The 26,752-nt window shown below is 40.2% G+C and overlaps 2 protein-coding genes and 1 pseudogene across 9 annotated transcripts in view; 1 reads left to right on the top strand and 2 right to left on the bottom strand.

Moving 5' to 3' along the window:
- LOC117724331 (DNA helicase MCM9) overlaps positions 1-26,752 on the bottom strand; it is a 77,361-nt gene that overhangs the window by 30,933 nt on the left and 19,676 nt on the right. Inside the window, exon 8 of one of the 8 annotated variants that reach the window (XM_076916450.1) lies at positions 20,919-21,469. The exons of the other annotated variants lie outside the window; for them this stretch is intronic. Within the exon in view, the coding sequence (XP_076772565.1) occupies positions 21,462-21,469 (8 nt within the window). The 3' untranslated portion in view covers positions 20,919-21,461. Of the gene's footprint in view, positions 1-20,918; positions 21,470-26,752 lie in introns of those variants that run through there. 8 annotated transcript variants of the gene reach the window in all.
- Positions 12,365-23,965, top strand: Asf1a (anti-silencing function 1A histone chaperone). The gene is made up of 4 exons (XM_034524050.2): positions 12,365-12,865; positions 18,173-18,288; positions 22,013-22,189; positions 23,508-23,965. Exons 1-4 carry the CDS (start codon positions 12,757-12,759, stop codon positions 23,718-23,720), a joined length of 615 nt encoding a protein of 204 aa, XP_034379941.1. The 5' UTR covers positions 12,365-12,756; the 3' UTR covers positions 23,721-23,965.
- LOC143435277 (uncharacterized) lies at positions 12,519-13,524 on the bottom strand (annotated as a pseudogene).

Here is a 26,752-nt window from a genome sequence, read left to right as displayed (position 1 = left end):
AGACCAGCGGCAGTTTTCAATCCAACGGCCATTCATTATTTAAACAAACAAACAGAAAACAACAAAAACATCTCCCAGAAAACTTGAAATAGGAAGAAATTCCTTAGTTTGATAAAGACCATCTTAAAAAAATTAAATCCGTACAAGTAACACAGAGACAATGCAGAGAGGCTTGAAGCTTTGCTTGACAAGACCAAGAACAAGTAGACACTGTCCTTTACCTTCACTGACTTTAAGCACTGCAGGAGAAGTTCTAGCTACTGTCATAAGGCAGGAAAAGAAAAGGAATGAAAGACAAATGGAGGATGCAGAATCAGCAGGACACAGTACATGCGCCTTTAATCCTAGCAGCCACAGGTGGATGTCTTCTGAGTTAGAAGCCAGCTTGACCTACATAGAGCAGTGGCTCTCAACCTGTGGGCTACGACCCCCTTGGGAGTCACGTATCAAATATCCTTTTTATCAGATATTTACATTATGATTCTTAACAGTAGCAAAATTACAGTTATGAAATAGCAACAAAACAAATTTATAGTTGGATAACATGAGGAACTGTATTAAAGGGCCACCACATTAGGAAAGGTGAGAACCACATTGACATACAGAGTTCTATGATAGCCAGGCCTACAAAGAGAGACCCTGACTTAGAAAGAAAGAAAGAAAGAAAGAAAGAAAGAAAGAAAGAAAGAAAGAGAAAGAAAGAAAGAATACAAAGTTAGTCTAGGTTAGAGGAAAATAACAGAAAGTGGATATAAATAATCTTTTGATCTTTGGTAAAGTATCAAAGATACTACAATGAAACAAAGACTATCTTTTCAATAAGTGGTGTTGGAACAACTGAACATCTGCATGTAAAACAAGAAATCTAAGTCTCTAGGTATAGACCTTACAGCTTTTACAAAGATTAACTCAAAATGTATAGACTTAAATATAAAAAAAAAAGAAACTATAAAACTTGGAGAATCTTAAGATTTAAAATTAAAGGGCTGATATAGTGCATAGACCTTAAATCTCAGCACTTGGGAAGCAGAAGCAAGCAGATCTCTGAGTTCAAGGCCAGTGTGCTCTATAAAAAAAGTTTCTGTGTAGCCAGGACTATATAGTAAGGTATGTACAAAATAAAACAAAACAACAAAAAGAACTAGATAAAAGTCCTGAATGTATACCTCACTAATAAAGATATACAGATTGACAATAGAATTTCAATATAGCAAATAATTAGCCAAATATGAATTAACGATGAGATAGCATTATAATCCATTGAAGTGGCTGAAATTCAAAGCAGTGACAACTCCAAGTTATGCCAAAACAGCAACAACTCAGTATGGCTAGAACTGCAGAAAATTGGCGCAACTACACTGGGAGACAATGTAGCGGCAGCTTATAAAAACAAACTCTTACCATGCAAACCAGCAATGTCAGGGATGTGAAAACCTATGTTCATGAAAATCTGGCTTACAGTTGCTTATAGACGACATATTTAGAATTGCTGGAACTTGGAAGCAATCAATCTGTCTGTCAGGTGAATGGTAAACAACAATGTATCAGATAATAGAATAGCATTGCTGCTTGAGGGTCAAGCAATGAAAAGACACTGAGGAAATTTAACTGCATCCTGCTAGGTAAAGAAGCTGAAAAAGAATACAAACTGTATGAGTCTAACTGTATCAGATTCTTGAAGAACTCTGGAGAGAGTAAAAAGGTCAGTGGTTGTCAATGGTAGAGAGCGGGAGGGATAAATAGGCAGAGCACAGAGGAGGAGGGGGGCAAAGCTATTCTGTGTAAGACAATAATGGCAGAAAACCACACACGTTAAACCCTATGGAACATAAACAAGAGTGAACTAGTAATAAGTATGTGATTGAAGGATATTTCTAAATATCCATGGTCTCAATCCCCAATAAAAAGTCACAGACTAATAGGATGAAAGCAAAAACAGGATCCATTCTTCTGCTGCATTCAAAAAACACACCTCACCATCAGGGATAGACATCACCTTAGGGTAAAGAGTTGGAAAAAGATACTCTAAGCAAATGGACCTAAGAAGCAAGCTAGTGTAGTGTATAGTATCTACCAAGAGACCTCAAACCAAAACTAAATACAAGAGATAGGGAAGGCCACTGCATACTCATCGAAGGAAAATGCCACCAAAATGACATTTAATTATCTATGCCCGAATCACAATGGCAACCATATTTGTAAAAGAAACATGATTACAGCTTAAATCACACACTGAGAGTGGGACATTTCACTACCTCAACTCTCACCAATGAACAGGTCATCTAGACAGAAAGTAAGCAGGGAAGTAAATGCTGGAGCCGATACATGTTATCAACCAAATGGACCCAACGTGTTTACAGAACATTTCACCCAAACATAAAAGAATACGCCTTCTTCTGTGCACCTCATGGAACTTGCTCCAAAACTGACTACATCCTCAGACACAAAGCAAGTCTCAAAAAGATAAAAGAAAACGTTAATAACCCCCTGTATCCTATCAGCCAGAAACAACAGTAAGTCTACAAACTCATGGAAGCTGAGAAACTCTCTCCTGAATGAAAAATGGGTTAAGACCGAAATAAGGAAATTAAAGACTTTCTAAGACTGAATGAAAATAGTTACACAACACACCCACACTTATGGGACATGATGCAAGCTGTGCTGCGATGGGCGAGCATAGCACTGAGTACCTATATTAAAAAACAAAGACAACACAAAACCTGCACACATCTCATACTCAAAACAGTACATCTGAAAGCTCTAGAACAAAAGGAAGACACAAACAAACTGGAAGAGAAAACCCCACATGATTATCTCAGTAGATACAGAAAGGGCCTATGACAAAATTCAATACCCCTTCACGATAGAAGTCCTGGGGAGATTAGGGATACAGGGATATACGTAAACATAATAAAGGCAGTTTGCAGCAAACCCATAGCCAACATCAAATTAAGTGGAGAGAAACTCAAAGCAATTCCACTAAAATCAGGGACAATACAAGTTGCCCACTCTCTCCCTACTTAGTATAGTATATGAAGTTAGCTAGAGCAATAAGACAACTGAAGGAGATCAAGGGGACACAAGCTGGGAAGGAAGAAGTCAACGTACCTTTATCTTCAGATGATATGACAGCATATATAAGTGACCCACTCCCCCCAAAAGCTCACTGGGAAACCCCTACAGCTGATACATACTTTCATCAAAGTAGCTAGATACAAAATTGACTCACAAAAACCAGTAACCATTTAATATACGAATGAAAAAGCAAAACTGAGAAAGAAATCAAGGAAACGGCACCTTTAAAAATAGCCTCAAATAATATAAAATATATTCCAGCAACTCATAATCAAGCAAGTAAGGGATTGGATGATTAAAAACTTCAAGTCTCTGAAGAAAGAAATTGAAGATATCAGAAAATGGAAAGATCTTCCATCTCATAGATCAGTAAGATTAGTAGTGAAAATGGCCATTTTACCAAAAGCAATTTAACAGATTCAGTCCAATCCTCATGGAAACTCCAACACTACTCTTCAGAGAAATTCAAACATAATGTTCAACTTAATATGGAAATCACATGCAAGAATAAGATAGCTAAAACAATCGTAACTAACGAAAGGACTGCCGGAGGTAACGCAAGCCCGGATTTCACATTGTGCAGGCTGCTGCTTTGCTCGAATGGTGGCATCCTTTGATATACAGAAGCATTTTAGTTGTACAAGGCTACACTATACTGATGCCTGTGCTACTTACTGGTTGTACACAAAGCTATGGTATTAAACACAGCATGGTATTGGCATTAGAATAGACACATTGATCAATGGTATACAATTGAAAATCCAGACATAATTTCACACCTGATTTTTACAAAGGAGCCAAAAATATACATTGTAAAAAATACAGCATTTTCAACAAATAGTGCTGGTCAAACTGAATAGCTGCGTGTAGAAGAACGCAAATAGAACGGCAGCCCCACCCTGTGAGAAATGGCACAGGATGGGACTGAGGCTGTGGATCCCCATCTCCTGGACACCCAGGCACCATTGGGAACTGCAAGAGGTTGGGAAGGGGGCCGTGGGCTGGCGATGAGCCCAGGGGTCTGTGTGTGTGTGTGTGTGTGTGTGTGTGTGTGTGTGTGTGTGTGTGGCTGGCTGGCTGGCTGGCTGGCTGGCTTAGCTCAGGGTGAATGCCAGGAACTTGGAGGGGCCTTCTGCAGAAGACTTAGGGAGTGAGCACATTCACCCATGAAGGTTCTTGATGAGACAGACAGTTGTTGCTTGTCCAAACTGTTTATTCATCCTTTAAAATGGATGCATACAATTTACTCAGGGTGGGCTAGAGATTAAATACCTTTTGTAGAAAGGAATGTCTGGAAAGGGAAGCTTATTTGGCCAAACCCTTGGGACCCATCTAGATACCTCATTAGCAAAGAGAATTCTGGGCTACATGGTACAGGACCAGTTGCCATGGTCCTCCTAGTGAGGTGTCGTGGTCATGTGCTCAAGACAGAAGCCAAGTAGGGAGCAGATTCAAACGCCTACTGTTCTTAATTATGAGAATCTATTGGGTTTCTGAATCTGCTTGACCTTCTGTGTCTGGTGACACATTCCCATTTGCCCCATAGATTGAGAAGGAGTTGGGAGATATGAAAATATGAAAAAAAATATGATCTAAATATGTTCTATGAAAACATTTTAAATTAATTAAAAAAGAGAAAGAGTAGGTGTTCTTGTGTCACTCACATTAAGAAAATACTTCCTTTTATTAGAGGCCCCCAAAGCAGGAATGGATCCAACAAGACAGGATAGAACTTAAGACTAAAGTCTATGGCGAACGGTTGAAACAATGTGAAGACAGGGGATGAATCAAATCCCACATTTGCTGACTAGAAGACAATATTGTAATATCCCTCAAAATGTAATACCTCTCAAAAGTGGGGCTGGAGAAACGGGGGGTTGAGTACACTCAGCTTTTTTATTTTAAAGAAGACCTGAGTTTACCCCCCATAATTCTAGTTGCAGAGGACCCGGAAGCCTCTTCTGCCCTCCACATGCACACACATGGCACATACTCACACAGACACTAAAATAAAATAAAATAAAATCTAAAAGAAAATAATATCTACGCCAACTGGCTAAGATGCTCCTGAATACTGGGCATTCCCTTGCAAAAATATGATTTTTGGATACAAAAACAATTCAATGTGAAATCAAAGACATAATTGTACTAAAACTACATTACATGTGAAGGGACTCTAACCAGACTGAACATGGCAAACACGACCCCAGCAGGCCTTGCCCTTCTCCCCATACTCCCTCAGCCTTGCTTAAACACACACACACACACACACACACACACACACACACACACACACACACACACACACACACACACACACAGTTAAATTACAGTCCTAAAGCTAGCCACCAAGGCCTATCTTACCTTATTTGGCCACTTCCTGCTCCTGAGACAGACTACCAAGGCCCAGCTATGGTACTGAAGTCCAGCAATCAAAAACCCCTTTGGTTCTCCTAATTAAGCTGCCTAATTAAACTTAAACACCTCCTCTTAACTCGAGATTCCCAGCTTTAAACCATTTCCCCTTTCCTCTCTATCCAGAGGCAGTCCCTCAGGGCAAATAGCCCTTCCTGCCTCTCCCCTGTTCCTTTTCTCTTCTGCCTTGTCCTCTACTTCCTGTCAGTATTTTTCTTATCCCCCTGCCCTTTGTTCCTCTGCGGCAAATAAATATTTTTGCTGAGAAATTGGTCTTGGGGTGCCCTGGCTGACACCATTTCTAACAACAAGTAGGGAAAAAAAAAGAACATTGTAAATCTTTGACCTTGGAATGGTAATTGTTTTGAAAAATTACGAGCAAAAGCCAAAGAAACCCAAAATAGATAAAACAGTTCATACACACATGTGTACACATGCATGCACACGGTTTATTCTAGAAAAGATACCACCAAAAAACCAACCTACAGAAAATGAATAAATCCATGTAATGAAAAAACTAAGACAATGAGTCAACTAAAAATGGGAAAAGATCTGAAAATAGCCTCTTCAGAAGATATAGAAATGGCCAACATGTAAATGAAACATAACAATAGCTTTAGTTATTGGAGAAATGCAAAGCAAAATCCCAATGAAGTATACTTTATAGATCACTATAAAGATACTTTATAGTCAAAACCGTATCTTAAACTTTTTATTATTTTATTAGTGTTTCATATGTACATATGCCTGCACACCACGTATGCGCCTGATCTCCATGGAGGCCCGAGGAGGGTTTTGTTGGATCACCTGGGACTGAAGTGCTAGAAGGCTATGAACTGCCATGGCTGGGGCTGGGAACTGAACTTCAGTCCTCTGGAAGTGCAGCCGGTACCGGTAACTGCTGAGCCATGTCTTCAGACCACTCAAATACACATTATAGCAAGCGTAGGTGCAATGAGAAATTGGGACACTGTGTCTAATAGAAATGGCAAATGGTGCAGGTCTTTTTGGAAACAATCTGGTGGCTCCTCAACAGGAGTTACCTACCATTTGTGACCAGGTTCATCCCTAAGCACAAATGTAGAAAAATGAAAACAGCCATATGGGAAAGTTCTGCATACAAGTGTTCATAGCAACTTTGCACATAATAGTCAAAGGTGGGAGCAACTCAAATGCCATCAGCTGATAGGAAGGAAAGGAGTTAGATCCATAAGTACAAAGCTATTGGGTAACAAAAACAAACTGTGAATAGATGCTCCACTATGGATGGAAATAGCAAAGAGATGTTTGAAAGATGCTGGTCAGGAAAGACACATCTGCACATGTAGCACTCGGAGTGGCAGTTAGAGGCCAGAAGGTAATATATTCACATACACTACACACACGTATACCTACATACATATTTACAAGACAGAGCCTACACGTGGGCCAGCCTGGAAGCTTCTATGCAGAGCAGGCTGATACTACACTCATTCCTGCCTCAGTAGTTTGGGGCTGGGATGACAGGTGTAAGATATCATGGCAGCCCTGAAAGTACCTTCATAAGATGACGAAAACACTCTAAAGTTGTGGTGATGACTGCATGCTCATGAATATCCTTAGAAAGCTATTAAGTTAGATGCCTTAAATGAGAGAATATGCTATGAGTTAAGCTGTATTTAAAAAAATACTGTATAATTGTACATAAGTGTGCTTGGACAACATCTACCAATTAATTACCTGTCGGCTCCTTTGTGAAACCGGTCCCCTTTATATCCTTCCTAGTTTCTGTCTCTAAAAGGCTCCAGCCTTACAAAGCCTACTTGCTTAGACTCTGCCAAATCTGACTCCATTTAATGTCATTTGTCTCTATAGCAACCAACTAGAAAAAGCTGCTTTGTTTAGCAATGACTTTGTACAAGCAGTGGTCTAGCCTAGAGATGTTTTAAAGGTCTGAGTCCTCTATTCATCACTTTGCCACCCACCTCCTAGTATCAGGTAAAGAGGAAAACCTCTGATGAATGGGAGAAGCAAAATAAATAAATAAATAAATAAATAAATAAATAAATAAATAACGAAAGAAGACAAGCTGCAAGGAAGACTGAGCTCAAGAGGTTAGAAGGACCTGCTTTAAAAGAGGATGAAGAAGAACGCTTAAGAAATTAGAACTAGGAAACAGAATAATGTTTAGACATTTCCATTAATGCACTGGTTAAAACACTTTAATAACAATAAGACACATTTCAACATTTGCATAACAATGCTGGGTCAGCAAGCAGAATGCTTTCATGTGTAGCTAGCTAGTGGGCATTTCGCAGTGGTTCAACTACATATAGATATCAGCTCTATAGCAGGCATCTTTAACACATTTTTAATGGACTGGTAGACAGCAGTAAACATCAAAACTGTAAGACACTCATTAATGCTATGGAGCGCACAATGAGGAAATAGCATAGCGTACCTAACACAGAGAAGCCTTTGGAAATTTCAAGGACTGGTCAGCTGGCTCACTGGGCAAAGGGCTGGCCATGAACCCAGGCTGAACAGGGAGAGTCCTTTCTGGTTTTCCTCTTACCTATCATACACATGACATGTTTTACACACACACACACACACACACACACACACACACACACACACACACACACTTAAAAAGTATAATTATTCTTAATTTGGCATCAATTCTAAAATATATAAGGATTCAGGGTAGGATGTGTGGTTCTATCCCCCCAACCCCTGCCCACTTTTAGGGCTGTCTTTTCAAAATAGGCTGTCTGTCTGAAAGGCCTCCATGGGGGAGATTCTGGGTTTGCCTTGGCTAGATCAAGCCCCATCTCCAGCTCCTGCCTGGCCATCCACATTCACAGTTTTGTTCTTTAGGGATTCATTAATGAAGTCATTAACACAGTGCTGGCTGGCCTGTGTACACTCCCCAGGAAATTTTATGTCTCTGTTTTCTATACATAAGGAATACTTTATATTCTACCTGCTATGGTGAAGACAGGGTTGTAACTATGACAACAGTGAATGTAGCCAGTTCCTAAGTACCAGCCCTCAGTTGCCATCCTGGTTGGTAATGCCTTACTTTCCAAACCACTCTAGCATACTGGGTTGCTCAAAATGTCTGCTATTTAAACGGTTTTTACAAAGAGTAAAGAAAATTTCTTTTGTTTATTTTTGTTTATTTCAGTTGTAATTTTGATCACATAAGCTACCTTTCAGCACAAAAATTTAACATAATAAATTCTTTCTGTATATATGCAACAAATTAAAATCACTGAGATTTCAGTTAGAAATATCTAGAAAATCACTCCAGCAAATCTGCATATTTGACAATTTTACAGAGAAAATAATATTTAAAACAAGTCACCAAGTTTCGATGTTCTGTTAGTGTAAAAAGGTGGGTCAGTGACGGTGGAATTTATGCTAATAAAGATCACAATTCAGTATGCCCGGCTTGGGATGTGACTTGCCTACCTTGGGTGAGAACCTGGATTTAATTCTTAACACTGCAAAACAACAACAAAAACAAGCCAGCAAACAGAAAAGCAACACTTATGCCCAGATTTATTTCCACAGATCGGAGTAATAATACAAATGACCTTCCTAGACAACATGGTGACTGTGTAAAATAAAAGAAGAATAGAAGAAAAGTGGAACAAGCAAGGTCAGGGGTCTGGGGATGGCTCAGGGAAAGGCTGTCCATCTAGTCAGCCTGAGCCTCATCCCAGAACCCACATACAAGCTGGAGAAAGCCTACTACACAAGACTGTCCTCTGACCTCCATGCTGTGGACTCACCCACACCGATAATGTACGTTTTAAAAGTTACTCCACCGTTTCTATTTTACCTTTTGCGGCAGGCAGGACTGAGGCTCCATTTCATTCCCAGCTCCAGGAAAATTTCATCCAGCACATTTAAATTCTACTGAATTTAACTTGCTTTTTCATTGGTCTCTGTGTAATCTCAATTTAAGTAAATGTTACAGTCTTAGAAGCCCACTGCAGAAGATTTTTGGATCCATGGAAACATACTGCTTGTCTATTCAAATAACCAACATACACAATCGTCAACGGATTCTTCCACTGGAGAATGGCTAAGTACAGCATCCCACATTCCCCCAGCATCCTCCCCACTGCATCTTATGGCTCATAAGGCATGTGGCATTCAGGAGTATGAGGATAAAACACGCGTAAATACTCATGCTATCTTAATTTGCTATAAGAAAAATATGTATTATAGTTTGTCTGTTTTTTAGGACTATAATAACAAAATATCATAGACAAATTTAAATAACAGACATTTATTTCCTCACCATACTGGACACTAGACCATGCAAGACTGCTAGCTTTGTCTTGTTTCCTTAGAAGCCAGTCCCTTGGCTTGTGAGTGGCCTTCTTGATCTTTCTTCTAGATGCCGTTTGCATGTATTCTGTGGTGTTTCCTCATATACTTTTTGTTTTAAATGAAGACACCAGACTGAAGTCAGGTGCATCCTGACTGCTATCCTCAACTGCTTCCTGTAACTCAATCCCCTCTTTATGAGGCCTATTTATAACCAGTGTGGAATTCTGAGGTACTAGGCGATAGAACTTCAATATATATGATTTGAGAGAAACACAATTTAGCCTGTAACAACAGCTCTCGGTAGTTCATTCATGATTTTCATTTTTAAAAAGCTAACAACTCTTTCAGGTAACCCCCAAAGTGGAAAGTAGTGATTTGGGGTCTCAAATCCTTATGTGGGACCTCTATATTTTGACTCATCAGTTATAATATGGTTTTCTGTTGAGGAGTCACCTAGACATTGTTCCGACTGTGAGTCAGCATGGTTCTGTTACACGTTACTTTCCCTAAAGCCTGTCACTGATGTAGAACACGGCACAGTGCTTCTGAGGGGCGGAGGAAGGAGGAGGGATCCTAAAGATACTGCTCACGGTGAAGAGACTGTTGGAGCCAAGGTCTCTTTTAAACTGTTTGATGAGCAGTAATAAAATAGAGGGGCAAGGTGATAGTCCTAGAGATAGTTCTTGGAAAAAAAGGCGACCCCTTCTCCAAACGCTGTTATATATGACTCTTTAAACAAACAAGAGACAAAAGCAAACAAACATACAAACAACCCACCCCCAAACCAAACTTGTAAGAAAATGAATCAAGCTAGTGATAACCTGGTAGATATTCTTAGACCCTGACACATACATACATACATACGTGTGTGTGTGTGTGTGTGTGTGTGTACTTGTACATCCACCAGAAATGAGTGTAATGAATCTTATATAACTCATAACACACTTCTGGTCAAACAGCAAGACACATGTAAGAAGTACATAAGGGCATTTTCATAAGTCAATTGGAATCTCAAGGGTGTCTGCCATAACTGCATATTACAACCTCACAAAGTCACGTTTTCTTAAATCTTCAAATGGATACTTTATCTTACATATTCACTGTGTCTTACAGCATATAGTAGTTTTCTTCTTTATCTTGGCTAATATCGTATAAAACTAAAATTATTAAGAGCTGCGCGTATTATTTACCAGGCATGGTCAGCCATGTGTGACTACTACCAGTGTGACTTTTACCCTGATGCACATAAACGATGGTGACTGAACTGGCAGACACTGATTGCTCATTCTACTGACAACAAAAGTGGTTCTCTCCCCACGTTAACTCCTTTAACCATGGACGAGCCTGTTCCATAATAACTTTAAAAGACCTTTGGACAAGGACAGATCATCAATAGCAATCCACCTGAGTCTGAACATGTCCAAAGAATGACTAATCAAAATTCTGCAAACTAGCAGAAACTTCATTAATACTAAGAAATAATTTTCACTGCGAATTTTATTTAATAGTGTAGTAGTTTCACTTATAAGGAAAAAGAAAAAAAAACCCAATAGTTTATGAGTAACACCTCCACAGTAAAAAGAATCAGTTCACATCCAAAGGTGTTAAGCTTCCGATGCCTCGCCCACCCAGCCTGGCTGAGCACCATAAACAAGCAACATTTCCTCAAGTCAGCCTTGAAATGGTTTCACAGGCATGGAAGTCTCCTCAGAATTTGTGGTGCTCCAATTTTTAATTTATGAATGTTTGTTATGTCCTGAAGAGCAAATGTCATGTTATCTGTGTTTTCTCCTTTCTCATACTCCAGTAATAATACACTTGTTGTCCTTTGGTCTTCTGACACTTCCATTTTCTCGACTTTTAACTTTTCTCTCCCACCCCCTCCCAACCACAGAAACCACGCTGTAACTGATCACGTTTTTTTTTCCCTTTTATTCCTCTTTTCGTTCTACATCTTTCCAGATCTGAAATGGGAAGAAATCCAACGTGCAGCCCAAGATCACATATTTAGATCTTTTTCCAGTCTGCCTGCCTGTGGTGTGTGTGTGTGTGTGTGTGCAAAATCACCCCGCCCTCGTTTTGCATCTATTTCACCGCACTGTCGTGGCCAAGAACTTGAATTCCAAAATGGCTTGCTCCTTTCGAGCTGACATGGGCTATAAAATGCAATTTATTTCCACTGCAACCAGCTTTTCTCCCTAGTCTCCACCAGCATGAGAAGCACAGACAGCTGGGCCTGACGCGTGCGGCGAAGCGCATCTTATCCGCTGAATTCAGCAGAGCCCGCAAAGCCGCCGGCACCGATGGCGAGGCGTTAAAGGCGGGGAAGAAGCCCGAAAAATCCCAAGGCCCACGCTGCGCACACACGGGGCCGGCTCCCGCCCTCCCGCCACGACCGCCGGCCCCGCCCCCTCGCGGGGCCCGCCCCCTCCGTCCCGCCGCGACCACGCCCGACGTGCGGCGCGGGCCCGCCGGACGGGGGCGGGGCCTGCGCCGCCCCTCCCCCCGCCGGCGGCGGCCTCCGCGCGGGCCTCCCAGCCCCTATTCCACTCACTTTGTTCTGCGCCTTTGTCCTGGTCCGCACCAGCAGGTGGAGCCGCAGTGAAAGTTTCCCGTCCGTTCCGCGAGCGGGAGCCCATCTTGCTCGCCGCCGCGGCCCTCGCTGGAGGAGGAGGGTCAGAGCTCGGGGGCAGCCAATCGCGGGCAACGCTGCTAGTTATCAGAGCAGAATGGGCTGTAGTTTAGTGAAATAGGAAAGCTGCAAAACACTGTGGAGTGCTGCCGTGTAAATAAAAAGGAAAAAAAAAGTTTCTCAAGTCGCAGCTGCACGACGTCGGGCCGCGCCGCGCCGGGGCGGGGGTCTGCGCTCTCGGAGCGGCCGCGCGCGGGACTCTGTGGTGCCGCCAGCCCCGGCCCCATTGTTTGTGTTTTCTTCAAAATATGGCAAAGGTTCAGGTGAACAATGTAGTGGTGCTGGATAACCCGTCGCCTTTCTACAACCCGTTCCAGTTCGAGATCACCTTCGAGTGCATCGAGGACCTGTCTGAAGGTGAGCGAGTGGCGCCGGGCTGTCAGTTGCGGCGGCGGACGTTAAAGTTTCCCGGCTCGGCCTCGCGCGGGGTGGGCCGCGGCCGGCGGCCGGCGGGAGGGCGGCCATGCGAGGGAAACTTGAAGTTGAGGGACGCCGGCCGCGTCGCAACTTGCGAGCAACTTGCCGGGCGGAGGGAGCCATGTTGTCTGTCAGCTTTGTCTGCGGCGGGCGGCGCTTGGCGGCCCCGGCTCGCGCGGCGCTGGCGGGGGTCGTGCGGCCTCGGCGGCCCCAGGGCCCCGCGGCCCGGCGGGAAGCACGCGCGGCCGGCGAGGAGCGGAGCCATCTTACCCGGCGGCACGACGCCTGCTCCGGACCGCCAGGGGCGAGCGGGCCCGCGCCTTCCTGCCCGAGCCCCGGCGAGGCTGTCCTCGCGCCGCTCTTCGGCTCCTTCCACCAACCAGCGCGGAAGGCGGGCGCTGGGCTCGCCCCTCGGCGCCTGGCTCCCGGGGACCGCCGTGCTCTCCGCGGGCGCCCGGGATGCTGTGCGCCGCCTCCGGAGCGGCGCGGACGCCTCTCCCGGGGGACGGAGACCTCTCGGAGAGAAACGGTGAGGGGCTAGGAAGTTCCATCCCACCCGAGAGCAAAAGCCCCTGCTTAACCAGTTCCAGGCACTTCATCTCTGGCTTCTAGAAAGTCTGAAAGACTTTCTCCAGAACGTGTGAAGAAGATGCAATTAAAATAACTCCACGTCCAAGCAGATAGAGAAAATACAAACGTTGGCTGGGAAGGCAAAGTCCTTTCTGAAGTACGTTTTACGGTTTTAAAAAAAATGTGAAATAGTGAGGTAATGCAGAATTTAGAAAGCTCAAATGTGGCTTTTTATCGCTTTTCTTAGATTTCATTAAAATTAATGCTTCGTTTTCAGCATTTGAAACAAAAAGTTCAACTTCATTGGTGTTAAATTGGTGTTAACTAGGAGGACATCTTGGGACTTGGAAGGAAGTATTTCTACAAAATGCCTTTAGGAGTATTATCCTAATCATGATGAAGAGAATTTCTCTTTTCATTTAAAAGTTTATAATCTCGACAATGTACTTTATGAAGGATGTTAAGTTTAATTATAAAAATCGTTGCAATAAACCTTTAAAAATTGTAAAAAGGAAGTCACAGCCCTTTTCCCTCCACTCCTCTGGCTGACCATCACTTAAAATGTTCCCTGTTGTTTTTAGTCCGTATGTAAATTATAATGCACATACATTCAGTGAGTGGGACATATTTTGAAGATTGACTAAAGATTAAAATATAGTAGTCTCTGAATAGGCTGTGATGATTAATATAAGTGTAAGGATGTTCATTTCTACATTTGAAATGTAGCATATTTCCACATCAGACCCATTTCCAACCCCAACACTGATTTTTTTTATATTTCCTTTTTGAACTGCCAATTTATATGTAAATAAGCAAATATAAAGTAAGGTCATGGCTGAGTCCATCCTGACTCAGTGCAGTGTTCGAGACATTAGAAGTTCTTTACACTACAGGTGTTTCTCATATGATGGCTTCCATTTTAGGTCCATGTTGTAAAAGGGAGATACAGTCTAGGATACTGTTAGCGTCACTACACTGGGTAGTTCCAAGCCAGCCATCCCCAGAAACCAAACAAGGTTCCATTTTAACTGGGGTCCTTTCACAACAGTAGTATTACTCAAGTCAAGACTGTCTTCCTGTAGTGCACTTCAAAACCAGGGCACCATTATTTTAAGGTATTTTAAGCTGAGTCATTCCAAAGCTGCAAAGGAATCCTTGAAAAAGGTGCCATTCCTGTCTATTCCATCTAGAGGCTCTGTGGAGTAAGGAAATGGGAGTTGATTTATCCTGCAAAAGCTCCTTTTTAGGGCCCATACTTTTGTTGAACTGTGACTTTAAGTTATTGATCAAAGTACAAAATACCTAAAGGGAATTTTGAGTTTATGATTTGTGTCTATCTTCAACCTACCAATTAGCCACCATTTATTATTTGTCAGTAGTCTTGAAATATTTTAACTTTGCTTTAAAATTGCCTGGTAGTTTTGTTTCAGAAGAAGCCATAAGTTGTGTTTGCTCTAAAGATAATATGGTTATTTCTTTCATAGGGTTTATGTTTAGGAATAGAGCACATTAAAAAGTGGGATTTAAAGGCTAGTGAGATGGCTCACCCATACCAACTACGTGGTCACCTGAATCCACATGGTAGGAGGAAGCTGACTCCAACCAGTTGTCCTCTGACCTGTGTGTGTGTGTGTCTACACACACACACAGAAATTTTTAAAGAGATTTTTAAGTAGGGGCTTTATTTATGCTTGACCACTAAGCCTGTACAAGTTTAACCGGCCTTCCTGCAGTCTCTGGGGTCTAATGTTTGCATCAGAATTGAGCCAGTGGCTTTACACTTTGAAAGTTCAGGCCTGACTGCAAAGGCTGTATATTTTCCACTAGACCACAGATCTTCCCAACAATGTGATTAAAATTTCCTTGGTAACACCCCTCCTCACCACACATGGAGATACATTTTGCCTGGGATTACCATGATTAAATGGAAAAGTTAACTTTTAAAATAAACGAATAATTTTCAGCTCATAACTCTTGTAGTGTCACAGCTCTTATAACTCCATAAAACACAGAGGCATAGAACAGGAAAATTGTTTACAGACAAGCTGGTAAATAGGCATACCATCACTTTCAGACTCAACATGTGCCTGTTCCCGAGTCCCAGCTTGTTCTCGTTAAGGTTAGATTTTAACTCACTCTCCATTGCCTGTCTTAATCCACTCTCTCCTGTATTCTTTAAACCTATTGCCTGAAAGCTAGAAAAAGCAAGGCTTTTGAGTAGTAGCAACCCACCTTTAATTGATTCCGATTTGTAAGCTCTGAGTTTTAGATTACTAAAGTCTCAGCTTTGTTATATTAGTGAGAGCACGTATGCACTCACACAGTATATATGTACTTGTATAATTATGTCTGTATGATAAAGCATTTGCCTTAGGTAAGTCAGTAGCTTTCCTATACTATTCTCCTTAGCTGTGTCTTCATTTGGCTTTTGGATCATTTCCTTCAGTGGGTGCTAGCTTTCTAAACTACTTTATTGATTCACCCTCTTCCTGACCTGCCAACCTGAGTGTTTACGAAGACTCATTTCACTCCTAGAATTCCCATTCCTGTCCTTGTCATTATGTATTATTGCCAAATTTCAATTTTTAAAAATTTGACTTTTGTGTGTTTATATTTAAACATTTAATAGGCGTCTTAGACATGCATAAAGTAACTCCTGATTACTTTGTTCTTTACACCGACCTCCCCACCCCCCAGGATGGCTACTGCTGCTTCCACTTCCAAACTTTATCTAAGATTTGACTGCTTTACACCAGCCCTATGGCCACCATAACTCACCCACACCACCATAATTCCTGTACTGAACTGTTGAAGCAATCTCTTGTTCCCCTGCCCTCATACAGATTACACAAAACATTAGCAAGCAAAATAATCCTTTAAGGTAAAAGGAGGATTCTTGTCACTTTTCTGCTCAAAACTTTCAGGGCACTGGGTCTCAACCTGTGGATCATGACTCCCAGAAGACTATTGGAAAACACAGATGTTTATATTACAATTCATTTGCTACATAACAGTAGCAATTTTGCAGTTATGAAGTAGCAACAAAATAATTTTATGGTTGGATAGTCAGCACACCTTGACCAACTTATTACAGGGTCACAGCATCAGCAAGATTGAAAAATGCCAGCTGTAGGCTGTAGCTCGGTGATAAAGTGGGTGCCTAGAATGTGAAAGTTCTGGGTCTGATGCCCAGCACAACAACAAAATGGTGCTGCTAAGGGATGGTGGGCATCAGGCCGTGTATGATGTGGCTGTGGAGCTCCCCATCCTAACCTCACAATTGGGTCATTTCTCTCTGTTCCAAAATCCCAGCCTCTTGGCTTATTCTTGAACACACCAAGCAGGTTTTTACAGTTGTGACTGTTTTTGCGGTTCTTTCTGGTCAGAAAATGTTATTGTTTCTTTCTACTACAAATCCAACAACAAATAAGTGATCTGATGAGATGCCAGATGCAGAACCCTGAATCTGGAAATGTCTTGAAAGCTGAACATACAGATAGTCTGTGGTGGAGCCAAGACATAATAGTAACTGCTGGCTTTTAAAACATTACAAATACCAAGAAAGTTGCAATTCAAAAAGTTTCAGTTTGCAAGTATGGTATGAGTCAAAGGAGTGCCAATACTCTTACAAATTTAGGGGATACCTACATAGTTACACACAAAAAAGGATTTGTTGGTGTTATACAGAGTGAACCAGAGATTCAATCCCTTGGGAGTGCTTAGTCTTTCTATAATGAAGCCAAGCATAGACCACACTATAGGAGATTGTCATCTTCCTCCTATGTTTAAAGAACAGATGCCCAGATTCCTTCAAAGAGCAATGGTTTTAATCCTCTCAGTTCTCCATAGAGAATTTTCTAAAAGGGTGCTTAATGAAATCTAGGTTGAATTACAAGGCAAGTCTTAGGTTAGGCTGTACTTGAGTGTATCATGCCCCTGCCTCTATGCTATGTAAGTACTCTATATGAGGAGGTATAAGGATATTGGTTTCCTCTTCTGGTTTTAAGAATATATGGCAGAAAGGAGTATGAAGAGGAAACAGCCCCACTGTGTCCAGTGGTGTCCAGTTGACATAGTTGATAATACAATGTGAGTACACGTTAGTAACACAGCTATTCTGCTAGCTAGTGAGAGTGACGATGTAACAGACTGACAAATTTATCTCAGGAAATGAGCTGAAACTTCTGAACCACAAGGAAGATTTGCTAATGATTTTTCTACTTCAGCTTCTGTGATGATTTCTGTTTCATAGGGCAGCTTTTCTATGGTGGTGAAGTTAAAAATGGGGCACAAAAAGAGGCTGGGAGATTGCACAGTTCATGAGCCTGGGCAATGGGATTACCGCTCCCAGTGTTCTTTACTAAAGGAGGTCTGTGAGAACTTACTGTGCCATTTTGCTTTATGAGTACCAATGGCAGACTTTTAGTGTTTCCCCAATTTTTGTTCATGTTTTACTTGTGAGGGACACTCTACAGGGACCAGTGCTTTATGAAAGAGAATTTGGAGAAGTTCTTGGGATGAAATATGAATTCTGGTGAGAGAGAAATATGTAAGTAACATTTCCATATCTCTCTGGTAAGAAGCCATTTAGCAGTTAAGTGGTCAATAAAAGAAACTTTATCATGTTAATATATAATTGCTGCTATGAAATAATGTTTTTTGTTTTTTTTACCCTAGACTTGGAGTGGAAAATTATCTATGTGGGCTCTGCAGAAAGTGAAGAATACGATCAAGTTTTAGACTCTGTTTTAGTGGGTCCCGTTCCTGCAGGAAGGCATATGTTTGTGTTTCAGGTAAGATTAATCTTCAGATGTATGTGCCAAGTGTGTTTCTAATAGACTAAACTACTACTAGCCTTTCTGTGTTAAGTGATTGCTGTACCTACTCTCACATTTAGTCTGTTGTCCTTTCAGGCAGTGTCTATCATAACAGATTTATATTTGAGTTTATATGCAGGGATGTTATTGGGTTACATTTGGGAACTAGACTAGACTACAAGTATACTGGGCATACAAGGTTGAGTTTGTCCTATGGGACTGTCTTTCAAGATGAAAGTGTCCCCAACCATGTATTCAAATGGTGTGCTGGCCAACAACATGCATGCATCTGCTGATGTGATAGCCACAGCCTCATTTTAGTATAGTCAGGAACTGCAAGGCTAAGATAGAGACATGTGACTTGAGCCATTGGAATGACAGTCCAATACTTCACTAAAACTTCTTATCTAGGTTTTTATAGAGGACCACTGTGACAAATCATGTTAGAACTTGTGAGTTATAAATGATGCCGTCAGACACCTCTGACCGTGTTTAGGTCTGAGCCCAAGCTTTAGACATTATCTTCTGTCAGAGCGTTATTTGTCCTGCATTACTAAGTTGCTATATAAAACTAGTGACTTTTTCAATTATCCATGCTTCTTAGAGGAGATATTTATAACACTGCAAGGAGTAATGAGCTAGCTTTTAATAACCATTAATTTTTGTTAGAATTATTTCTGCCTAGCTAAATCTCACTACAGGCATAAACCAGGAGAAAAAAAAAATCTACTTCTTCCTATACTTGGCCTCTGTTTCTCCCTTCACAGACAGACAATTTCAATGAATACTCTCTTTGAAATAATCCCATTAGAAATGGGCGAGGAGAACATTGTTAGAGATGCTGCCTTTTAAATACAGAACTGAATCTGGACCTGAGTGTTTTCTATTAGAAAACCCCAAATAATTTAGTGTATGTAAACAAATGGCTAAGAAAGGCTCAGCTACAGTAATTTAAAGGCTGCGATACTTTAATTAAAAGTGCCATCAAACTGAGTTGTGTGTTGCGAGCATAACCTTGTGAAAGCTGCAGAAACATAGACTGCCTAAGGAGGCTCTGCAGTCTCAGGCAGGCCTGATGCCTCTGCTCACTAAGATATGTGACCCCACTAATGACCTACTGCATAAGAATATTATGAGGAATAAGGCAATTAGCAAATTACTGACAAAACTAGCTATATGTATAATTAATTAAAACTATTATTTTATTCTCATTATATAGAGGCAGGATTTCCTTGGACCCAAAAGCTCGAGGACTATATACTGTACTGATAATTCATGATGTAGTAAAAGAAGGTCAGCTTAATGTGTAGCCATATATATACACAATGTATTGCTGTAAAAACTTGTACATCATGTTTTAAAGTGAGCCCTTGGGAGTCTTGTGTGTCTATGGTAAGAGTACCTCTAAGCTTTTAGCTTGCAGTGCTGTGAGGAAAATCTCATAGCAGTGTGTAGTTTTTTGTTGCTATCAGTGTAAATGTTGCCAAAAAGAACAGAGAAAGCACTGTGATTTAGAGAAAGCACTGTGATTTAGGTCATGTGTTAGCCTATGCAATTTTCAAAGTCTGACAGTTATTAACAAAATGAAACTAAGGCAGTTTTTGTTTTGTGTTATGAGCAAACTGTCCTTTTTTTCTGGTCTGCCATTTTGCTTAGTATAGTTAAACATGCCTGCCTTAGTTATGGGTCTAAGACTAACAAGGAGCTGTCCAGACATCTGTCCAGTATTGGATTGGGTCAACAGAAGTTCCATCCTTAATGACTTGAGAGGTATACACATTTCTTTACCCAAATTTGCTCAAGTTAAATCCCTTGCCAAACAATACTTTTAAACCTAGATGCAATTACTACTCGTTTGCTGGGTGGTAACAACTGAACTCTTCCATCTTCAGCCATTTCTGGGTATATGAGAATCCCTGAAAGTAACCCTGCAATGTTGAGTAAGATTTGTAGGCAGACTGTATATGGTACAGGAGAGTCTATGTCCTCACCCTTGGTGTCTGCCCACAGGGATCATATACCCCATCAGGACAGGAACTGAGAAAATTGTAAAATATTAAATTCTTATAGCTGCATTTAGATTAAGACATATATTAGGAAATGTGTGTCAAATAACAAATACATAAAAAGGAAGCTATTACCTTGTGAATCAGAAAGGATTTCGTTTGGTAAACTGGTTTGATGAAGATGTTGAGAGATAAATTTGGGTGGATGTGGGGGAAGGAACTTAAAGCCAAGGGGGCTCTTTGAGGCACAGAGGCATGAAAGAGTTCCAACCCATCTTACAGAACTAAGTCAGTCAGTCTGTCTCTCTCTGTCTGTCTCTCTCTCTCACAGTGCATGCGCACACGCATACGCACACACAGAGAAGAATTATAAAGCTGTAAAGAGCCTAAGGAACTAAAGCATCTAAGGGTTAAAACCTGCCAAAGGGATAGAAATGGATGCATGTTTAAATGGCAGCAATATAAACGGCAGGCTGGGAATGAGGAAGTGAGTAAGAAATGAAGTTAACAGCATTCTGCATAACAGACGAACATCCAACCGTTAGAAATGAGATAGAGAGTGACAAGGGAAGAGAATAAGAGAAACTGAAGGTGACAAAGTTTTAGTCTCTGTGGATTTTTATGGCTTTTTATGTCAGTTATATACACAGTAAACAGTCTTAAAAGTTTCCAAGCTGAAAGCATTTACTGAAGTGTCCATATGCAAAGAATATGGTGCTCGAGTTGCCTTTGTTTACTATGCAGAATGGTGCTCCAGGTTGTGCTTGGATGCCTCAGCTATGTCTGTCTGTCTGTCTGTCGTCTCAGAAGTCTTGCTGATGAGGGCTGTGGACACAACTCTAACCTCTTCTGGCATTTTTAATGTCTTCTAGTTCTGTTGTTTTGCTTTCTTAATTCCTTTAGGTTCATTATGATTCAAAACATGGTCTTTGGTGTCTTGGACTGTACTGAATATCCACAGTGCATGTAGCTCAAATACAATATGATTTTCATTTTTTCAAACTTTGCTATAGAGTTTTTCATATCCGTAGTCATTTGTATTCACTATTTATATGTGTACATCGTAGTTGGTGGTGCTAGGATTGAACTGAGCTACATCTCTGACCTCTGCTTTCAGTTTTACATGGCTCACTACTGAAGAACCTAAGGGCCTTGGATAGAAGAGGGAACTGATAGAGTAATCACTTACTGAATAGGCTCTGTGAAACTTAATTTGGTACATAGTAATTTGGGCTTGGAAACTAAGACTGTAAAAGGTTAGGATCACTACAATGATTGACTTGGTTATAAATAATGGATTTTATAACGAATATTATGTAATTAATCACCATACAGTAAAACCAGAATTATTTCTTTCTTTAGTTATAATTATTCCTGCAAGTACTAAGCATACCCACTACTACTACAGAGAAACATGAACCTTATTTTCTAGGTATAAGCCAATTCCCACCAAAGAACATTTGTTGGGTGTGTGGGGTGGTATTCACTTGTATCTCTAGCACTTAGGAGGCAAAACTGTGAATCTGAGGCCAGCAAAGGCTACAGCAGGACTCTGCCTCTAAAGCCAAAAATAAATTAAATTGTAAAAACATTTTTCCCACTAATACGGTTTCAAGTAGTGCTAAGGTACTTAATGCTCATTCAGTATACCTGCCACTAACAGCCTTTTTGTGTTTCTTTTTAAATGACTCTAGGCTGATGCACCGAATGCAGGGCTCATCCCAGATGCAGACGCAGTCGGGGTAACAGTTGTACTGATTACTTGCACCTACCGAGGTCAAGAGTTTATTAGAGTTGGCTACTATGTAAATAATGAATATACTGAAACAGAATTAAGGGAAAACCCACCAGTAAAACCAGACTTTTCTAAGGTAATTCTCTTACTGTTACTTTTTAATTACTTGTACTATCCAGCTTTTAGGGGTTGCTAAATGATGGCCTTAAAGCGCATCTGAAGTTTTGTAGCACTTGAACAAACTAATTGTTGTTCCATTTACATGGATTGCCTCCACCCTGCCTCCCCACGAGTTACTGTTAGGTGGTACCTTGAGTCTGATGGTTTAGTAAAATGGAAGGGCTTCCTGCAAAAGGAGGCTTTTGTTTCCCTATACCATTATATTTCACTTCAACTGAGGATATGTGAGGTCTTACGTTTGTAGTGACATGATTAAAAAAGTTTTGCCTATGACTCTTCCCAAAATCATGGCCAAGATGAACCTGGTTTTGTTGTTCATTTCTCTGGCAGAAATTTTGAGACTGCTGTAGCTCAAGCTGGCTTTGAACTATGGCATTCTTCCTTCCTCAGATGTCCATGCCCAGCTTGTGCTTATTTTCATTAATATTTAGAATATCTACATATTTATCATATCTGCTATCCTAAAGGTTAAACTAAAGTTCTTAAGTATTTCTGATGATAACAAGTTAAATTCTGAGACATTAATCTGATTCAATAGTCTTAAAAACATTTCTTTAAAACCTTTAGATTTTTCCACTGGGAATGGTTAAGGGGTTTAGTTACTGGTGACTTTTTAAATAAACCAACTGTGGTACTCTATCTGCCAAACCTCGCCACAGATTAGCATTATCTCTCCGTTTTGCTGCTGAGGGCGAGATGCTTTTCATAGTCTGGAGACCTGTTGAACCAGGGTTACTCCTTGTAGACCCTTTGTATGGCAGTAAAAGAAACTAGAACACAATACTGTTTTGAAACTGAGATTTAATGTTACTGCTTGGATCCCAATAATTACAGGTTCTGTTTGGGGAAATGGTTCATTTGAAGTCTAGTTTTTGTATTCTATTTCTTAGTGCTTAGCATTGAATCTAGGGACTTCTTCAGAGTATGCCCAAGGCAATGAGCATATCCCCAACCTGAAAATACATCAGGCTAAAGACATACTTAACTAAAACATCCTCTAACAGGTTACAGAAGGACCTTCCCTCCCTTATTCTTTAGGAGGCAGAAGTATAAAGCTGGCACTTTGTTGGGAGGTGAAATATGTTGATGGATTATCATCTCCCTCACCCTTTACCTAATAGTTCTTTTACTGTTTGCTGTTGTGGTCCTAAGTGCTTCACTTGCTGATGCCTTTGCATATGAATTTAGTTCTAAAAAGATGAAGAGAACCACCCAGTTTGCACATGGTAATCTAATTTTCTTAGTGCTTACCATTTAAATGTTTCTCTTTCTAGCTTCAAAGGAATATTTTGGCATCTAATCCCCGAGTCACAAGATTCCACATTAACTGGGAAGATAACACAGAAAAACTGGAAGATGCAGAGAGCAGTAACCCAAATCTACAGTCTCTTCTTTCAACAGATGCATTACCTTCAGCATCAAAGGGATGGTCCACGTCAGAAAACTCACTCAATGTTATGTTAGAATCCCACATGGACTGCATGTGACCACGTGCCATCCCATTAGTACAGATTAAGCTATTAAAAACAGAACTATTTCCCTGAAGTTCCGTAAGTACATAGTCAACGTGAAATGTGAAGAATTTGTTTAAAAACATCCTGTAGAAAGTTTATAAGAAAACCAGTATTTGAGCAAATTGTGGAATATAAATACAACTATTTTTAAGTACTTTTTTCTCTAATGTGTTATTTTATTTGTTCATGAAACTAATCTGATTAAAGCATATATATTATTTTCCTCTCTTTTATATGTAATTAAAGCACTTATAAAAAGAAAAGTTATCAATTATTAGACCAGGTTGTAAAGGTGTTTTCGCCTCTTGGGCAATAATACTTACTAGCTTTTAAAAGAACAAAGTTTACTTCAACTAAAATGATTTTTCCTGTGAAGATAGTGTCCTTTTAATTTGAGGAGAAAACTTCCATTCTGTAGTAAAAATGGGATTTGAAATCAATTACATGCCACCAGGGTTATTCTAGGCCACCCCAGTGCATCTTGACACAGCTTGTGTTACACTGGTCTAGTTTTCATAAAATGTGGCTGCCTTTGAAGTCCTGACTATGGTGTATGCCTTCCTACATCTAAAACTGAGAAACCATGATCATAATTCATCTTTGTTCAGAGATTCCAACATGGCAAGAGTCTCTAAAGTACATTACATTATAATGGCTCAGACCTGCTCTTTATTTCAGTTTATAGAAAAGCTGCTGAACTCGTATTATTGGCGCTACTACTATAGGAGGGTAGTTTAGAAAGGTCTTGTTAGCTTTATCCTGGTTTTATCCTGGCTACTTTAGGAAAGTTGTCTCACCATGTAACATGTAGCCATGTTACCCCATATCCTCTGGTTCTCGTTAATGTGTAAGATCAGGGCATTATCTGTAGTTGACATAATTAGACACCTTTTCCAGACTTTTTTCCCCCTTGAAGAGGAGTTTTAGAAAGGAATTCACCAAATAAATGGGCCAAAAGCTTATTTTCTTTAATGATCAAGGTTTTGATCCATTAAATTTATAGTAAATGTTTTCATTTGATGATGAGTGACGATGGGCAGGATAGCCATAAGATGTAGTTATGCACTGCCTTCACATCTAAGCTCTTATACTGCACTTTTAAAAGCATTTTGAGGAAAGGAATGAGCATTTGTTTAAATACAAACTCTTCCAGTTGCATATTTCTTGCTATTTTAAAAGGTAAATTTACGAAACAAAGTCTTGTTAAATGTTAAACTTTGAAATTTAAGACTCCAGATTATTACAGTATTGTCCATTACCCAGTTCACAAATTTTAAAAATAAAATACTAAAATGATTTGAAAAAAAAATCTCATTTTGTCTAACTACAATTAGGAGAAAGTGTTAAAACCAGAGTTCAGTGATCAATACAGTAAAAGTTTGTTAGAAATAAAACAGATCGCCAAGTAGAGCAATTCACTGGAGTATTTAATCTGATTATAAAAACCGCTTTGTAATGACATTGTATGGTCAGGTTTTTATTCAATTTTTAAATATATGGCCCACTGTCACAAAAGTTTGATACCTCAAACTACTGCCTTTTATTTAAATATTACTGCTCTATAGAATTTAAAAGTAAAAGAATAATAGAAACATTTAAATTAAACATTAAGAACTAAGGAACAAACTAGCATGCAGGGATTTTCCTCCTGGTTATTTATACATGTCATTTAAAGACCTGTCTGAATTATAGATACAAATATTATAGACTGCTCCCCCTGACTCTGTTTCTTATTTTTGAGATATGGTCTCTCAGTATAGCCCTGGCTGTCCTGAATTCTCACAGCTTCTGCCTCCTGAGTGCTGGGATTAAAGCGTTTGATTCCGTACTCAGCACCTTTCCTCTTTTTGATCACTGTAAATAAATGTCTGGTGAATACATACAGATACACATACACATACAGACACACACACATGCACTGCATTCACCCTGCTGAAGAGCTAGGTGAGTAGTTATGATGGTACTGTTTGAGTTGAGGAAACCTTTCAGAAATCTTGGGAGGCGTACATGCATTTACTCATTCACAACCTTGTCTGACCTTTCACTTCTGTTACTATTTGTTTTACCTTATAGTTTTACTAAGAAAGTCTGTGGGGGCTGGCAGCGTGGCTCAGTGGGTAAAGGCGCTTGCTGCCAAGCCTGACTACTTCAATTCAATACCTAGGATTCACACGGTGGAAACTAACTCCCACAAGTTGTCATCTAACTTCCATATATGCACACACACAAAATAAGTAAATGAAAAGTAATAAAAAATGTAAAGACTATGATGTTTTCTATCACAATCCATAGTGTAAAATATCATACGACCATGCAATGCAAGTATGCATTTATAGTAAGTTTTTCATGAAAGTAGCCCTTTGCTGCCCTTCTTGTGTGCAGCTTGACTTTAACGGATTACAAGAGTGTCAAAGGCCACTGACATCGTTTGGGTGGGGAAGAAATACCAATATGTTTCTACAATTACAAAATCTTTACCACTTTTTTCTCACCTTTGGGTTACGATCTTGACATCTAAAATGAGGGAATAATGTTCACTTTACATTATCACTAACACTTGAAGCCATAGCTGTTTGTGCAATAGTGGCCTGTAAGATGGCATGGGCTCAGTGCTTGGTACTCCACATGACTGACTGGCAGTCAGTTCATTCACACAATGTCACACTTGGCCACGAGGATTTCAAACTGTATAGGGGTGGGTGGTATGTCAACTTACAGAGCCTATCCGATCAACACTTATTAATACAGCATTTAAAGTCCACAGATGTGACCACTGGGTTATTTTTGTTTTTACCATGAGTTTCAAGGTGTAAGTATTATATAAGAACTCTGAGAGAAGACTACAGAAGCGAGGGTATCTTAACATGTAATAACACTAATAAAATATGGGAAACCAAACTCCTGTTTTTAGAACTGGAGAAATAATCAAAACTAAAAGTAGAAAACATCAAGACATATTTTAAAAAATAAATTTTCCTTAAATTTCCTGTCATTTTTATAACGAG

Source organism: Arvicanthis niloticus, chromosome 20, assembly GCF_011762505.2.
Source record: "Arvicanthis niloticus isolate mArvNil1 chromosome 20, mArvNil1.pat.X, whole genome shotgun sequence".
Lineage (NCBI taxonomy): Eukaryota > Metazoa > Chordata > Mammalia > Rodentia > Muridae > Arvicanthis > Arvicanthis niloticus.
Note: the sequence above shows the minus strand (reverse complement) of the source record. Positions and strands in the feature narration are given on the sequence as shown.